At 40.3% G+C, this 16,803-nt stretch overlaps 1 protein-coding gene across 10 annotated transcripts in view; it reads left to right on the plus strand.

The window, feature by feature from the left end:
- Positions 1-16,803, plus strand: part of dlg1a (discs large MAGUK scaffold protein 1a) — a 430,819-nt gene that overhangs the window by 350,895 nt on the left and 63,121 nt on the right. For all 10 annotated transcript variants that reach the window (XM_060919862.1, XM_060919864.1, XM_060919863.1 and 7 more), the window contains 2 exons: positions 3,372-3,528; positions 3,622-3,724. In XM_060919862.1, coding sequence (XP_060775845.1) covers positions 3,372-3,528; positions 3,622-3,724 — 260 coding nt within the window. The remainder of the gene's footprint in view (positions 1-3,371; positions 3,529-3,621; positions 3,725-16,803) is intronic.

A 16,803-nucleotide genomic window follows, 5' to 3' on the forward strand; every position in this document is an offset into this window, starting at 1 on the left:
TAAGATGCTCAGTAAAACCTACAGCTCATTTCCACATAAAACTGCACTCATTGTACCTGAGCCTTTTTTTTTTTTAAAGCAAAGGGTCGTCTCAGACCAAATACTGACTTTGTTTCATTTATTATGGCTTACTGATTACTGTGTATGGTATTTTTTAAATGTTGAAACATTTCATTTAATTATTTTTAAGGTATTTTTGGTCTCCGTTTCTTTACATGTGCCTAAGACTTTTGCACAGAACTGTACTGTATACGGTATACACTGGCAACCATTGATCCATAATTGGCAAAGTTTTGTCCAACAGCAGAGTCGTTGGCAGGTTTGATCTCTTGTATGCAAACATCCCATTACTCAAATGAAGCTCTATAAAAGTTAATGTCTTAAAAGATAAGATTCTAATTTACAGATGACACATGGACACTAAACTATATTACGTTTTAACACGAGGTACCTGTACGGTATGTGCAATGACCTTTGGTATTTTTTATTGCTATTACTTGTAGTACTCTACTTGATGTACCTATTGATTGACTATTTGATTATTTAACTTTCCAATCAATCACATGCTCAAATTTATATATACTCCAACCAGACTTGAGTTTGATCATAACGATATGCTAAAAATGAAAAAAAAAAAAAGATGTACGTATAAGGAACTGGTGCAGGGATGAGAGTTTTCTGCTTTTCGGCGGATTTCCGCTTTTTCTGAGTAAAAATCAACCTTTTTAGATTATGCCAAATCCGTTGAGATTTTTTTTTCATTTATTGAGGGGGGTTGGGGTATGTTCCTTCGTGATACTCAAGCGTAATTCATTCCTACGATGTTACATGTTTACATTTTCGCCATCTTTAGTCTCGCTAAGTCTCGCGGTAGAATACGTGTTATCTACAATGTAATTGGCCAAAACATCGCTGGCGAGAGCATGATAGCCAGTCATAACAGTTCTTACAAGAATGTGGGAGAGAACAAAAGCCAATCATAACAGTTCTTACAAAAGTACCCGCATCTGTTCTATTTTATCGAAACTTGCACATGTTCATCGTCACTGCTCTTCAAAAATACGTTTCTCTTTCGTATCGGCTTTTTTACTCAAAATGCCGAATACAATTGACAAGCGAGACGAAGCGAAGGTACGTGAAATCAATGCTGGTATAAAAAACAGAGAGGACTGACAAGCTCTTGTCTTTGGCCAAAAAGCTGAAGAAGTCGTCGAAATGATCAAATGAAAATGAGAAGTAACTGTGAACTATAAATAATTGTATAAAGTGTACATAGACATTATCCCATAAACTTAGCATTCGTTTGATTTAGTACATTGAACATGTATATGATAGTCAGTAAATCTGAATTAATGCTGACAGTTTTGAAAACTTAAATACTTCAAAAGACTTTTTGAAGAAATCATATGCAACTAATGAGGACATAGGGAGAAAAGGTCAGTCACCCTAAAGGCCCGGTCACACAGCGCTTTACGGCTTTATCACGGCCAAAACCCGTCAAAAAGTGCTCTCCCGTGAAGCAGACGATGTTGTTCGTGTTGATGTCGAAGTTAAGACGTGTTACAGTCGATATACAGACGTGACAGGACGCAGGGGAAAATCGGAACGGCGTCGGACGCGGCAAAAAGTTTTGGACTGCTCAAAACTTTAGACCGCGGACAACCACGGCCGGCACACGTGGTAAAGATGTGCAACACACGTGAAAAACACGTGATAATCAGTGTCCCGGCCGTTATTAAAACTTGGGGAGACGTGGTAAGACGCGAAAGTTTGGCGGTCTATCACGGGCAGAGCACGGTCATCGGACGGGTGTTACGCGTTGGTATCACGGGATATAGCGTGTGTTTAGCGGCTTATCACTGAGAAATGGATTTTTCCGCGTACATAGCACTGTCTAAGCCCGTTAAACGACGTCTCAAACAAGTTCTAAATTCGATTGATCACTGTCTAATCACTTCTGCATCACTTCTGATTTGCGGCATGTATAAATACCGTAATTTTCTGAGACCTCGGCACTTGCAGTCTAGATGTCAAGGGGTGAACATGAACCCTCAACGCTGTGATGTCCTCATCTTAATGCTCCAGCACCAACAGAACCAACTGATACAGGCTCAACATATCCTTGCTGAGAGAAGAAGAAGAAGGAGGAGGAGGAGGAGGGTGGTACGGAACATCTGGGTGCGTGGCTGGACTTGGTTAGCTGTGCTTAGGCAGTGCTGCAGCAGTGAAACAGCCGCCGACGGCCATACCCCGTACAAAGCACGGCAAAGCCAAAATTGACCAAAAATTAGCACTTACGACCACGTCCACCAGATTTTTGTATCTTTTTGTACGTGATATAGACGCGGAGTGCTGTGTGACCGCCCCTTAAAATTTTATTTAATATATGAACATTTTGATAATTACTAAAACTTAAGTTTAATGTGAATTTAGTTTGTCGTTTTTGTTGATCATGAATTATAACCATACCCTTGAATGTAGAATGTGATTTTATCTTGAATTAAACAATACTCCTATTGATTTGAAACATATTTTCATGTAAATATATAAAAAAGACAACAGATATATATATATTTTTTAATCTACTACAGCTCAGATTGCAGGACAAGTGGTTTGTAAGGCCTTATTTTTCAAAATTTTCCGGGGGGGCATCTTGAAGCCCCCCCCCCGGTTGGCTTCGGGCGCCATCTTGTTTTCTGCTTTTTTGATGACCACCCACTCTCATCCCTGCTGGTGGAATTTGCATAGCTTCTTTATGAACAGATCGGACCATACGGATCTTTGAAAAATAAGAGCCACTGTGTCCTCAGAATCTCTTTTCTCTGCCACAATAACAGCATCAAACAAGGTACTTAGATGACAGAAGACCTTCTCCAAATTGTTGCCACAAAGTTGGAAGTACACAGTTGTACAGGAGGATGTCTTTGTCTGCTGTAGTATTCCGTCGTCCCTTCACTAGAACTAAGGGGTCAAACCCACACCTGTTCCAGCATGACAAAGCGAGGTTTGTCAGGTTGAAGTAGAACTCCTCGAGTGGCCCGCACAGAGCCCTGACCTCAAGCGCAGTGCCTGACCTCACTAATGCGCTTGTGACTGAATGAACACACATCCCCATAGCCATGCTCCAAAATCTAGTGGAAAGCCTTCCCAGAAGAGTGGAGGTTCTTATAACAGCAGAGGCGGGACTAAATCTGGAATAGGATGCTCAGAAAGCACATATGGGTGTAATGGTCAGGTACACAAATTTTTGGTCATATAATGTATAAAACAGCGTATTAATCTGGTTTTAAGCATGCACTTGGAAATGTTTGAACTGGTGGCACTGGTTCAATATTCAAAATCATGTCCGTCTTGCTGCCTCGTCTAACCAGGGAGCCTCGGAAGGTCGTGCTGCACCGCGGCTCCACAGGGCTTGGCTTCAACATTGTAGGCGGAGAGGATGGAGAAGGAATCTTCATCTCCTTCATCCTGGCTGGAGGACCTGCTGATCTCTGTGGAGAACTGAGGAAAGGAGACCGCATCATCTCTGTAAGGATCATAGAGCATAGAGTAGAGTTTTCTGCCAACTATTACAAGTACCTTTGTATGTCATGTCCTCATTAATGCGTGTGTGTTTTGCAGGTGAATGGAGTGGATCTCCGCAGTGCAACTCATGAGCAGGCAGCTGCTGCTCTGAAAAACGCTGGTCAGACCGTCACCTTAGTGGCTCAATACAGACCAGAGGGTGAATATAATACTTTTTAGGGTATCAACTAACTCCAGAATTATTGGCTCCCTTTAAGAGAATGAGAAAAAAAAAAAAGTATTACATGAAATGAACAGTACACACAAAGGATCAACTTTGGAAGAACTGCTTATTCTTCTAACCCACAGCAACTTTTTCTAAATAACCATGTTTTCTCTCAAAATAATATATATCTAACTTATTGGCTGCTCCAAATAATCCTTACAATAATGGCACAAAAAATATTTTTGAAGGGAAAAGGCTTTTTTTTTTTAAAGCTATTGCCATCACGCGACATCTGTCCGTCTGTCCACAATTCACAAAAATTGCTGCTTCTCACTGAGTTTTCAATGGATTTTGATTCTGATTGTTTTGTTTGGAAGATCTAATCAGTCTGCACAAAAGTTACCCCCAGTTTTGTGATTTCTCATTAACAATTTGCTAATTAGGCCGGTTAATGAACCTTCAGGAAAATTACGACGACTCCTTGAGTTTTCAATGGATTTTGATTGTTTTGTTTTGAAGATCGAATTGTTCTAATTGTATTCATGAACAACTTGGCTAATTATAAACGAGTCTGGTTTCTCATGGTATGGCCGTGTGAGCTATGGCGTTGCTGACGCTCATTTGTTTGTTTTTTGTTTGTTCGTTCTCAGGCTTCAGGAACTCTCTCTTTGTTTTCGACGCTTTCTTTTTTTCTCTGGAGTATAAATCCATACATAAAGAGTTTTAGCACAAAAAACACACAGGCAGGTAGATGATGCCCAGCACAAATCATATAATCGGCATAAAAATACTGAAGCATTTATAAATACCATTAAGCACAATCAGTACATTATGTTCCAGCAGATTGGAACAGTTGCAAATCGCTTGGGACACATGAGCCTAATTTTTGACCGTGAATACCATTAGTATGTTAAAAATGGAGACTGCATATGGAAAGCAAAAGCGAAAGCTGCCAAACTTACTTTAATATATGGCAGAGGATCACTGATGGCCCAAAAATACATCCAAATCGGCACAGAAATGGTTGCACAAACAGAAAATGTCTGTTTTTCACTGGCCACCTTAGTCTCCAGATTTAAATCTTATTAAAATCATGTTAAATCATGTGGTGGGAACTGATGAGGGAAGTTCACATACAGAAAACTAAAGCTAGAAATAAACTTGAACTCTTCTGTGTGGTGAATTCGTTTCAAGTGAGACATTTTAGGATGAGGGTCAGTGCTGTTATTCTCTCAAGGGGAGTTTTCACCAAATATTAATATTAGAGATTATAAATCAGTTTCTAAAATTAATATTGTCACTCATTGCATGTTGAACATTATATATGTTCATTTTGCTTATTGTTAATGAAACATGCCAGTAATTCTAGAGTTAATTATATACCAGTGTTGTAGTCGAGTCACTAAACCTCGAGTCCGGGTCCAGTCTCAAGCCCCCAGTGTCCGAGTCATTAAAGAAAATTTTGAGTCGAGCCCGCTATAGAGATCTTGCAGTCACGTGACCGGAAAGTACACAACCGCCATCGTGTCGGTCAAAAACACCGCTGAATACTGCTGCACTCGTGTACAGAATGGATCAATTTCAACCGACGGACTACACGGCTCATTTTTCTAATGAACAGATAACTAGATACATGTCTAAAATAAACGATCTACAGATTTGTGACCCTTATGGCTTTCCGGACGGAGTTTTCACGACCGGATTTTGAACTGCCAGCGGAATACCCGGACGTGTATGATTACCTCATCAACTTTCCCTCGCTGTTCAGTGGTGAAGCACTGCGTGCTTATAAATCTCTGCACAGTTATCTCTACAGAAATTCAGGATTTGTCAGCGACTCAGATGTGGCATCTTGTAAACAAAAAAATGATCCTCACTGGATGGGTAAGTCACTTAAGTATTGAGTATAGCACTGACCAGCCGATTATAGAATAAGGTAATTCCAAATCGTCCGTGTTGTTTACATGGATCTGGCGTTGGAGAGGTAGAGGCTTGGCAGTGGAGGTTTGAGTAGCTGTTTTCTGAGCTTGGTCAACAGGCCGGCTCTGCCTGTAGCCTCGCTTTTGCTTCGGCTCCCGGCGCCGCCTCCTTCGCTTTGCTTCCGATAACAATCCACGGAGACCCCGCTGGTCTCGCAATCTGGTCTCGTCCGGAATGTGTTTTTTTTTTTTTCCTCGTCCGGAATGTTGTGCATGCTATGGAAATCGCTACAAACCATCATTTTCTGCTGGAAACCAATGTCCAGTAAGTCCATACGGTTGTAGTGGATATTGAAGTCCGGTACAGACGAGCAACACGCAAAAATACACACAAAAAACATAAAAACCGTGCACAGGTAGGGAGAGCTTGTAGCCACAGCCGTTGTAGTAGAATTGTATATAGTAGGGTTTTCCAGAAGAAAAGGTAGAAGTAAAAGCAGAAGTAGAACCAGAAGTAGAAGTAGAAGGCGGAATATGGCGTTTGACCTACAAGATGGCGTCTGTCACAATCTGAGTCGGCTGTGACGTCACATGCAAGATCTCTATTGATCCGACTCGAGTCCAAGAACAAGACTCCACCCGCACCATTTGATGCTTTTATGTGAAACCGTCTCTGCTACCGTGTTGGACTGACATTACTGCTCGACTGCCCCATTTTAGTTAATAGGCTACAGATAAAAAGCTTGTTTATTGCTTCAGCAAGCCCCGCCCACTATCAACAGTACAAATAACATGAGAGAGGGTTAACACTCGCTAGTTCATCACTCAGCAAGCCCCGCTATCAACAGGGCAATGAACATAGCGTGTCCCTTACTGCTCTGGGTGGAGTCTTGCCAAATGATGATTGAAGTTCGAGGCTGTCCCCGTCGTCTTCTCGATAGTTCTTCTACATATGGAACACATGGCAGTGCATTTTTCCCCACTGTACAAGAAGCCTGTATAAGCAAAGCGGACAATCCTAGGGGCTTCTCTCCAGGCATTTTAGCACCATTAACGTTAGTTTGTTCCTGAACATGACGTATGAACAGGTGAATGTGCATTCTCCTGCACAAAATTAGTACAACCCCGATTCCAAAAAGGTTGGGACAAAGTACAAATTGTAAATAAAAACGGAATGCAATGATGTGGAAGTTTCAAAATTCCATATTTTATTCAGAATAGAACATAGATGACATATCGAATGTTTAAACTGAGAAAATGTATCATTTAAAGAGAAAAATTAGGTGATTTTAAATTTCATGACAACACCACATCTCAAAAAAGTTGGGACAAGGCCATGTTTACCACTGTGAGACATCCCCTTTTCTCTTTACAACAGTCTGTAAACGTCTGGGGACTGAGGAGACAAGTTGCTCAAGTTTAGGGATAGGAATGTTAACCCATTCTTGTCTAATGTAGGATTCTAGTTGCTCAACTGTCTTAGGTCTTTTTTGTCGTATCTTCCATTTTATGATGCGCCAAATGTTTTCTATGGGTGAAAGATCTGGACTGCAGGCTGGCCAGTTCAGTACCCGGACCCTTCTTCTACGCAGCCATGATGCTGTAATTGATGCAGTATGTGGTTTGGCATTGTCATGTTGAAAAATGCAAGGTCTTCCCTGAAAGAGACGTCGTCTGGATGGGAGCATATGTTGCTCTAGAACCCGGATATACCTTTCAGCATTGGTGTCTTTCCAGATGTGTAAGCTGCCCATGCCACACGCACTAATGCAGCCCCATACCATCAGAGATGCAGGCTTATGAACTGAGCGCTGATAACAACTTGGGTCGTCCTTCTCCTCTTTAGTCCAAATGACACGGCGTCCCTGATTTCCATAAAGAACTTCAAATTTTGATTCGTCTGACCACAGAACAGTTTTCCACTTTGCCACAGTCCATTTTAAATGAGCCTTGGCCCAGAGAAGACGTCTGCACTTCTGGATCATGTTTAGATACGGCTGCTTCTTTGAACTATAGAGTTTTAGCTGGCAACGGCGGATGGCACGGTGAATTGTGTTCACAGATAATATTCTCTGGAAATATTCCTGAGCCCATTTTGTGATTTCCAATACAGAAGCATGCCTGTATGTGATGCAGTGCCGTCTAAGGGCCCGAAGATCACGGGCACCCAGTATGGTTTTCCGGCCTTGACCCTTACGCCCAGAGATTCTTCCAGATTCTCTGAATCTTTTGATGATATTATGCACTGTAGATGATGATATGTTCAAACTCTTTGCAATTTTACACTGTCGAACTCCTTTCTGATATTGCTCCACTATTTGTCGGCGCAGAATTAGGGGGATTGGTGATCCTCTTCCCATCTTTACTTCTGAGAGCCGCTGTCACTCCAAGATGCTCTTTTTATACCCAGTCATGTTAATGACCTATTGCCAATTGACCTAATGAGTTGCAATTTGGTCCTCCAGCTGTTCCTTTTTTGTACCTTTAACTTTTCCAGCCTCTTATTGCCCCTGTCCCAACTTTTTTGAGATGTGTTGCTGTCATGAAATTTCAAATGAGCCAATATTTGGCATGAAATTTCAAAATGTCTCTCTTTCAACATTTGATATGTTGTCTATGTTCTATTGTGAATACAATATCAGTTTTTGAGATTTGTAAATTATTGCATTCCATTTTTATTTACAATTTGTACTTTGTCCCAACTTTTTTGGAATTGGGGTTGTATAAAAATTTATGTAAATATAAATATTTTATGTCAAATTATTATGGCATGTTGCAAAAAATATAGGAAAAATCTGAGTCCGAATGCAGTTAGTGCACAAGTCCAAGTCAAGTCACGAGTCCTTAAAATTAGGGCACGAGTCATGGACTCGAGTACTACAAGCCTGCTATCTACTTGTTTTTATATCATTATTATCTCATTACAATGATAAATTGAGCAATACAGTTCGAAATACAGAGGCAGAGAAACAGAAAAAGTATAGCAACCACCAACGCAGGATATGGCCGGTATCTAGACATGCAGCTGGTTTCTTCATTAACAGGCACAGCAGCCAGATCTTTTATCAGTAATAACTTCTCTATCTTCCTGTTTGACTTGATGACTGACTACTACATGGTTTTGCATTCACCACGCTTTCCTACTTGAAATTTACATTCAAGCCCTAAACAAAAGGGCTGCATGTTTCATCACTTTTTAAACATTAATGTGAGTTTTGATGAACATTGTGATAAAACTATGTCTTAAAACTGGGAAATAATGGCTCTGCTGTTCAAGCTCCTTTACATCCATTAGATGAGGTCATTAGGCTCGGACTGCAAACACACTATTATTACCTAGTACACTGAAAAAAGATGAGTGCTGGTGGAAAAACAAGAAGCAGAGGAAATTTAATGAGGGGGAATTGGTAGCAAAAACCCAGATGCTATGTATGCAGTTTTTAAATAAGATCATTTTGTATTGAACATGTTGATCGGATGTACAGTGCCTTGCCAAAGTATTCAACCCCCTAAATGTTTTTCTTGTTTTATTGCATTGCAAACTGGAATTAAAATGGATTTTTTTTTGGGGGGGGGGGATTGTACCATTTGATTTATACAACATGCCTATCACTTTGGCATAAACGATTTATTAGGATTAAAAAAGAAACAAAAACCCAGAAATGTTGAGGGTGCAAGTCTCTGGAGGTACGGTATATCTTAGCTTAGCACATCAAGCCACTGAAATTTTTGCCCATTTTTCAAGGCGAACCTGCTCCAGGTTCTTCAAGTTAGATAGGTTGTGTTGGTGTACAGCAGTTATGTCACATATTCTCAATTGGATTGAGGTCTGGGCTTTGGCTGCTCCATTCCAAGTTTCCCTTTAAACCATGCCAGTGTAGCTTTAGCAGATTGTTTAATGTCATCGTCCTGCTGGAAGGTGAACCTCCCGGTCTCAAATCTCTGGCAGACTCGAGCAGGTTTTCCTCAAGAATTGCCCTTATTTAGCGCAACTCATCTTTCCTTCAGTCCTGTCCAGTTTTCCAGTCCCTGCCGATGAAAAGCATCTCTACAGCATGATGCTGCCACCACCATGCTTCACTTTGGGAATGGAGTTCTCAGGGTGATGGGAAGTGTTGGGACTGCACCACACACAGTGTTTTTCATGATTGTTAAAAAGTTCAATTTCATAAGGTAGTCACACTAGAGGCGGAATGAGCCGGAATGTCATCGGAATGAAAAATTTTCGTATATTCCAGGATATTCGAAGTGAATTCTAAAAATTCTGACTGCATTCTGAGTGCATTCCAAACATTCGGGCCCATTCTTGTGGCCAGCCCGAATGTTTTGCTCATGCTCAAAACATTCGAGGTGCATTCGAAGGGGAGAAATATCGAACAGCATTCTGACTGCATTCTGACTGCATTCTAAATATTCTTACGGCATTCGAAACATTCTGATCGCGTTCGAGGGAAAAATCGAAATGGCAAGCCACTTCAAATCCTGCCAGAATGTTCCGAATGTGCCTCAAATGAGCTGGAATGCCGTCGGAATAAATTCTTTGTATATTCTGGGATATTTGAAGTACATTCTAAGTATACGAGCTGCATTCTCTTTGAATTCTTAAACGTTCGAAACATATTCGGCGGCTATTCCGGGAGCATTCTGACCGCATTCGAAGCGAATTCGTACAGCATTCGAGGCACCTTCCGACCAGACTTCGGGTGGTATTCGGGCAGCAATCGAAACGCACTCTTACGGCATTCGAAGTGCATTCTTAATATTCTTACTGCATTCTAACAGCATTCTAGGTATTCCTACTGTGTTCCAACTGCATTTGAAAGCTAATACACCTGGAATGTGCAAGAATCATTTGAGGGGGGTTCAAAGCGCATTCTAAGTATGCGAACGGCATTCTTACAAAGCTGTAAGAATGTTGGTCAGTTTGAAATTCCCACCCGAATGTGGCACGAATTTTGAAAAATTTTTCATTCCGGCTGGTTCTGCTTGATTCCTGCTAATTCTGAATAAGTGTGACGGGGCCTTCAGTCTCATCTGACCAGGAAACCTTCCATGTGTTTGGGAGTCTGCCACATGCTGTTTGGTGAACTCCAAACAAGTTTTCTTTTTTTTTTCTTTTTTTATTATTATTTTTTTCCTATAAGCAATTACTTTTTTCTGGCCACTCTTCCATGAAGCCCCGCTTTGTGGAGCATACAGCTTAAAGTGGTCCTATGGACAGATACTCCCATCTCCGCTGTGGATCTTTGCAGCTCCTTCAGTGTTATCTTTGGTGTCTTTATTGCATCTCTGATTAATGCCCTCCTTACCCGGTCTGTGAGTTTTGGTGGGCGGCCTTCTCTTGTCAGGTTTGTAGTGGTGCCACGTTCTTTCCATTTTGCTATAATGGATTTAATGGTGCTCCCTGGGATATTCAACGTTTGGGATATTTTATACAGCCCAACCCTGATCTATACTTCTCCACAACTTTGTCTCGGACCTGTTTAGAGAGCATGATCTTGGTCTTCATGTTGCTTGCTTAGTAGTGTTGCAGAGTCAGGGTCCTTCCAGAACAGATTGATTTATACAGACATCATGTGACCGATCATGTGACACTTTGGTTGCACGCAGATGGCCCTTAATCAACTAATTATGTGACTTCTGAAGTGAATGGTCTCGACTAGATCTTATTTAGGGGTTTTCTAGCGGTTTCCAGGGGGAGGAATGCATTTGCACTCTCGGTGTTCATTCATTAGCTATATACTGCTTATCCATATACTGGGAGCCAATCCCAGCTGAAATCAGGATACACCCTGGGCAAGTCACCAATCTGTCGCAGGTTTTTAAATTTTTTTTTTTTTTAAACAAGGTTTTTTTTTTTCATTCCACTTTAACAATTTGTACTATTTTGATAAGTCTATTACATAAAATCCAAATAGAAATCTATTTTAATTCCAGGCTATAATGGAACAAAACAGGAAAAAGAATGGGGGTTTTTGGTTTTTTTTTTTTAAATAAATTGTTTTTGTAAGGGTAGTTTTAATCAAGTGGACCGCACATGTCGTTCACTATGTAGAGTGGCCGCTGTAATTAGGTGGTCACTCACCCATCGGAGCATAAACTCAATATCAGCCATTCAGCAAATCTTCAAAGTCCTCATTCACAACTCCATACATTTTAATGACTGTTGAAAAACTAATTATCTCTTTTGAGTGACCAACAATTTTAAAAAATCAGACTATTTGACATGTATAAGCTGTGCTCCCTGCCTCATTTCCCTTGATAACTACTATTGTACCTCCTGGTCAAAAATGAGAACTACTACAGGAAGCACTAAATGACTAAATGAGGCTCATTGGGGCAGGAATCACTTTGCCCCAAACTCGCTCACTGAACATTTTGTTTATAAGTGAGGGAGGAGCAACAGACAGGACACTTAATGATATTACCTTTCTGTGTTCATCTCGCACACTGTAACCATGGCAACAAGAACCACACCTGCTGCATTGAACATAGCTGGATTTCTTGTTAAAAAAAAAATTTGATTGTAAGTCATCAAAATGAGCCATCTTTTAATCAATAGTTTTTAGTCTTTCTGTAATTAGAAAGGATATGATTGGAAAGCTATATTATCCAGCTAACTGCATAACGCTAGATTGTTAACATGGATTTGGAGCACAATTATCAGCAACCAGAAACTATCATAATTGTACGGATTGCTTATGAAATGATAACGCTAGATTTCAAAATTTTGCCCCACCTAAATCTAACTGAGGTGCTGAAATGATTAACGGTTATTCCACAAAATTGAGTCGTACCTGAGCTGATAGCCAACAAGGCACATACCGCCAAGTTGGCTATAAGCCATGTACAATGAGATTGAGTGGAATAACTGTTTTATTCTATCCACATTCACTGGATTTTGAGAAACGGAGCTTTTTTTTTTTGCACATTTGATAAATAAAAACTTTATACAAAACGTCCGACAAAATAATTTCCGCTTAAAATGTAAACAAACTGGCGAAATGACATTAGAAATTTGTGAAAAATGTGATGATAATTCTTGAAAAATTAAAAAAAATACATTCTTACTGTCAAATATTTTTCTTCCATATTTTGTTGCCTTTTTATTTTGTATTTTTGGGTTTTTTCTTCTTCTTTAGTGTTTTTTTGGCAGTTGGCAAACCAACTTAAAGGTGCATTATTGCCACTGACTGGGCTGGAGTGTGGAATAGGAGATATTGGGGGAGGGAACTATATTCTTTCAGCTATTTCTGTTTTTTTTAAATACGTGATAACATTTTTTGGGATTTTGTTTTCAAGTAGAGTTTTTATTTCGTCCTCGGTTGGTTCAGCAACGCACTCCGCCATTTTGTTTTTCTCTACTCATTGTATATGAGCTGATATCCTAGTAGTAGAGTAACCAATAAGCACACAATTGCTCATATCCAGTGAATGTGGATAGAATAATAAAAAATATTCCTCAGTGAAGACCGTTGAAGGTGGCCTCTTGATATTGATGTTGTTTTGCTGATTTTGTTGATTTTAACTATTCTTGGTGCTGTGAAGGATACCTGAAATATTTGCACACATAATAGTTTGTGTGAAAGTCTCACCCTTGCTTCAATGCATAATTCTCATCTGGATATTGTTGACTTGTGCCAAAGAACTGCTGCTGTAATCATAAAGACTGTCCTGTTCTCATCCCTGGACTCTTTCAAAATATACTCGTATTGAATATCATTATAATACACATAGTACTGTTTATCTTTACTCTTCTGCACTTGTACTTTATACTGTAATGATTCATACTCGCACTATCCGGTGTCGCAGTGGGCAGGTTTCCTTTTGAGTCTGGTTCCTCTGAGGTTTTCTTCATCATTTCATCTCGGGGACATTTTTCCTTCCGTCTGGCTTGCTCATTATGGATCTAAAGCTCCATCTTATTTGCATTTAAAAAGAAACTTAAGAGATTAGACACAATATAGTCATACGGCAATATTCAGCTACTTTATTAGATATTGTGTTTTTTCTCAATATCGGTCAGGTCTGCTTACCAGGATGCTTTTTGTAATTAATGCACGGAAGATTTTCAATTATAAATTCAGGAGCTTATGCACAAGATGGGTGGTATTTATCAATATGGAGAAACTATTTACCAGAAGTAGATATTTCATTATAGAGACCGAGGAGTTGTTGTTTTTTTTCCCAGGCTTGATGTGGTCTGAATAGTAAAGAATGTATATTCATTAAAGAAAGCAGTAAAAAGCTATTTCATGCATAATGGCCTTTGATGATGAAATAAAGAAGACAACATTTAGCTCCTGCTGATAGGGACAAGAGAGATGTGCTCAATTAGAGAAGCAACTCTTTAATGCTTAAAAGGTTAATAGTTTTGCAGAAAACTAGAAGGTCCCTAACAAGGGAAATACAGTGGTACTTGAAAGTTTGTGAACCCTTTAGAATTTTCTATATTTCTGCATAAATATGACCTAAAACAACATCAGATTTTCACACAAGTCCTAAAAGTAGATAAAGAGAACCCAGTTAAACAAATGAGACAAAAATATTATACTTGGTCATTTATTTATTGAGGAAAATGATCCAATATTACATATCTGTGAGTGGCAAAAGTATGTGAACCTCTAGGATTAGCAGTTCATTTGAAGGTGAAATTAGAGTCAGGTGTTTTCAATCAATGGGATGACAATCAGGTGTGAGTGGGCACCCTGTTTTATTTAAAGAACAGGGATCTATCAAAGTCTGAGCTTCACAACACGTGTTTGTGGAAGTGTATGATGGCACCAACAAAGGAGATTTCTGAGGACCTCAGAAAATGCGTTGTTGATGCTCATCAGGCTGGAAAAGGTTACAAAACCATCTCTAAAGAGTTTGGACTCCACCAATCCACAGTCAGACAGATTGTGTACAAATGGAGGAAATTCAAGACCATTGTTACCCTCCCCAGGAGTGGTCGACCAACAAAGATCACTCCAAGAGCAAGGCGTGTAATAGTCGGCGAGGTCACAAAGGACCTCAGGGTAACTTCTAAGCAACTGAAGGCCTCTCTCACATTGGTTAATGTTCATGAGTCCATCATCAGGAGAACACTGAACAACAATGGACAACAATGGTGTGCATGGCAGGGTTGCAAGGAGAAAGCCACTGCTCTCCAAAAAGAACATTGATGCTCTCCTGCAGTTTGCTAAAGATCACGTGGACAAGCCAGAAGGCTCCTGGAAAAATGTTTTGTGGACAGATGAGACCAAAATAGAAGTTTTTGCTTTAAATGAGAAGCGTTATGTTTGGAGAAAGGAAAACACTGCATTCCAGCATAAGAACCTTATCCCATCTGTGAAACATGGTGGTGGTAGTATCATGGTTTGGGCCTGTTTTGCTGCATCTGGGCCAGGACAGCTTGCCATCATTGATGGAGCAATGAATTCTGAATTATACCAGCGAATTCTAAAGGAAAATGTCAGGACATCTGTCCATGAACTGAATCTCAAGAGAAGGTGGGACATGCAGCAAGACAACGACCCTAAGCACACAAGTCATTCTACCAAAGAATGATTAAAGAAGAATAAAGTTCATGTTTTGGAATGGCCAAGTCAAAGTCCTGACCTTAATCCAATCGAAATGCTGTGGAAGGACCTGATGTGAGCAGTTCATGTGAGGAAACCCACCAGCATCCCAGAGTTGAAGCTGTTCTGTACGGAGGAATGGGCTAAAATTCCTCCAAGCCGGTGTGCAGGACTGATCAACAGTTACCGGAAACGTTTAGTTGCAGTTATTGCTGCACAAGGGGGTCACACCAGGTACTGAAAACAAAGGTTCACATACTTTTGCCACTCACAGATATGTAATATTGGATCATTTTCCTCAATAAATAAATGATCAAGTAAAATATTTTTGTTTCATTTGTTTAACTGGGTTCTCTATCTATTTTGAGGACTTGCGTGAAAATCTGATGATGCTTTAGGTCATATTTATGCAGAAATATAAAAAAAATTCTAAAGGGTTCACAAACTTTCAAGCACCACTGTAGGTCTCTTTTTTTTTTATTGTCATGCTGCGAGCTCGATGGTTTAATTATGAGCGTGTGGTGGTCACTGAGGACCAGGTGGCTGAGGACTGATACAGCTCCATTTGGTGTTTTTGTCGTGACTTGGATCAGCTTCGTTTCTGAACCCTGGGAAGTGCTGAAGCCTTGCTTTAATAAGAGATGCAGGTTTGGAAACTGTGTTTGAGCGCGCCATGGGTCATGTGGTGGTCCAGCAGAGCTTTGGCTAGAGACATTCACTGTGATCTAATTAAAGGTATGTGCACATTATTCTTTCATAGCATTGCCACGCGCGAGTCTCAATGCCCGTTTCTTTGTGTTGGAGTTGGACGACGTTTGGTGAAAGCTGTGGTCTTAGCATGGCTCCTGAGCCTGGCTTCCTGTACCCAGTTCAGGTTTATAGGTTGCTCCCACAATATCTCTCTGCTTACCAAAGGACTAGGTGCCCCAAAGCCTTAGCTCACCAGCCAGGCTTGGACAGGATCAGAGGCTTCTAGAGGGCTGTGCAACCAGAGCTATTTTTGTCAGGCCTGAGACGGCATGGTGCATGGGGCAGAAGTCGACACCATAGGGGGAGTTGTTTGTCATCATTTTCTCTTCTCATGCATTCTTTTTTTTATGTCTGGTGCTGCTTTTTTCTTTTTTCTTTGGTCCATGCTTTTAATTCCCTCCAAGAAGAGGGAATTCGATAACAAAGCGTTGGTATCAAAACATCTAGGCACACTTTTAGCTTGTTTTTATTTTGTGGAGGCTACTTGGAGTCATAATTGCACTTTATCTGTCATTTTTAGGTAATTCCTACCGCTAATGATGTCCTTTGTTTCTTCCACAGTGGAACAGCTACAGTTTGGTTGTGATACCATAAATTGACATTGTCCTTACTAAGATTTTTGCATTTGCACATCAGCATACTCATGCTGTTTAAAATATATTTGCAGTCACTCAGAAAGTAATGTTCGTATAACACCAATATCTGTCAGGAATCTTGCTGTTGTGTCAGCCACAGAATCACATGAGGAGGTTTGGTCACACTTGACTCGATAGCGTTTCATTAGCACTCTTGGCACTGTTGCGCAGGCTGAGTTGGGTGTGAGCTCAGGTGTGTGGAAGTC

Source organism: Neoarius graeffei, chromosome 4, assembly GCF_027579695.1.
Source record: "Neoarius graeffei isolate fNeoGra1 chromosome 4, fNeoGra1.pri, whole genome shotgun sequence".
Lineage (NCBI taxonomy): Eukaryota > Metazoa > Chordata > Actinopteri > Siluriformes > Ariidae > Neoarius > Neoarius graeffei.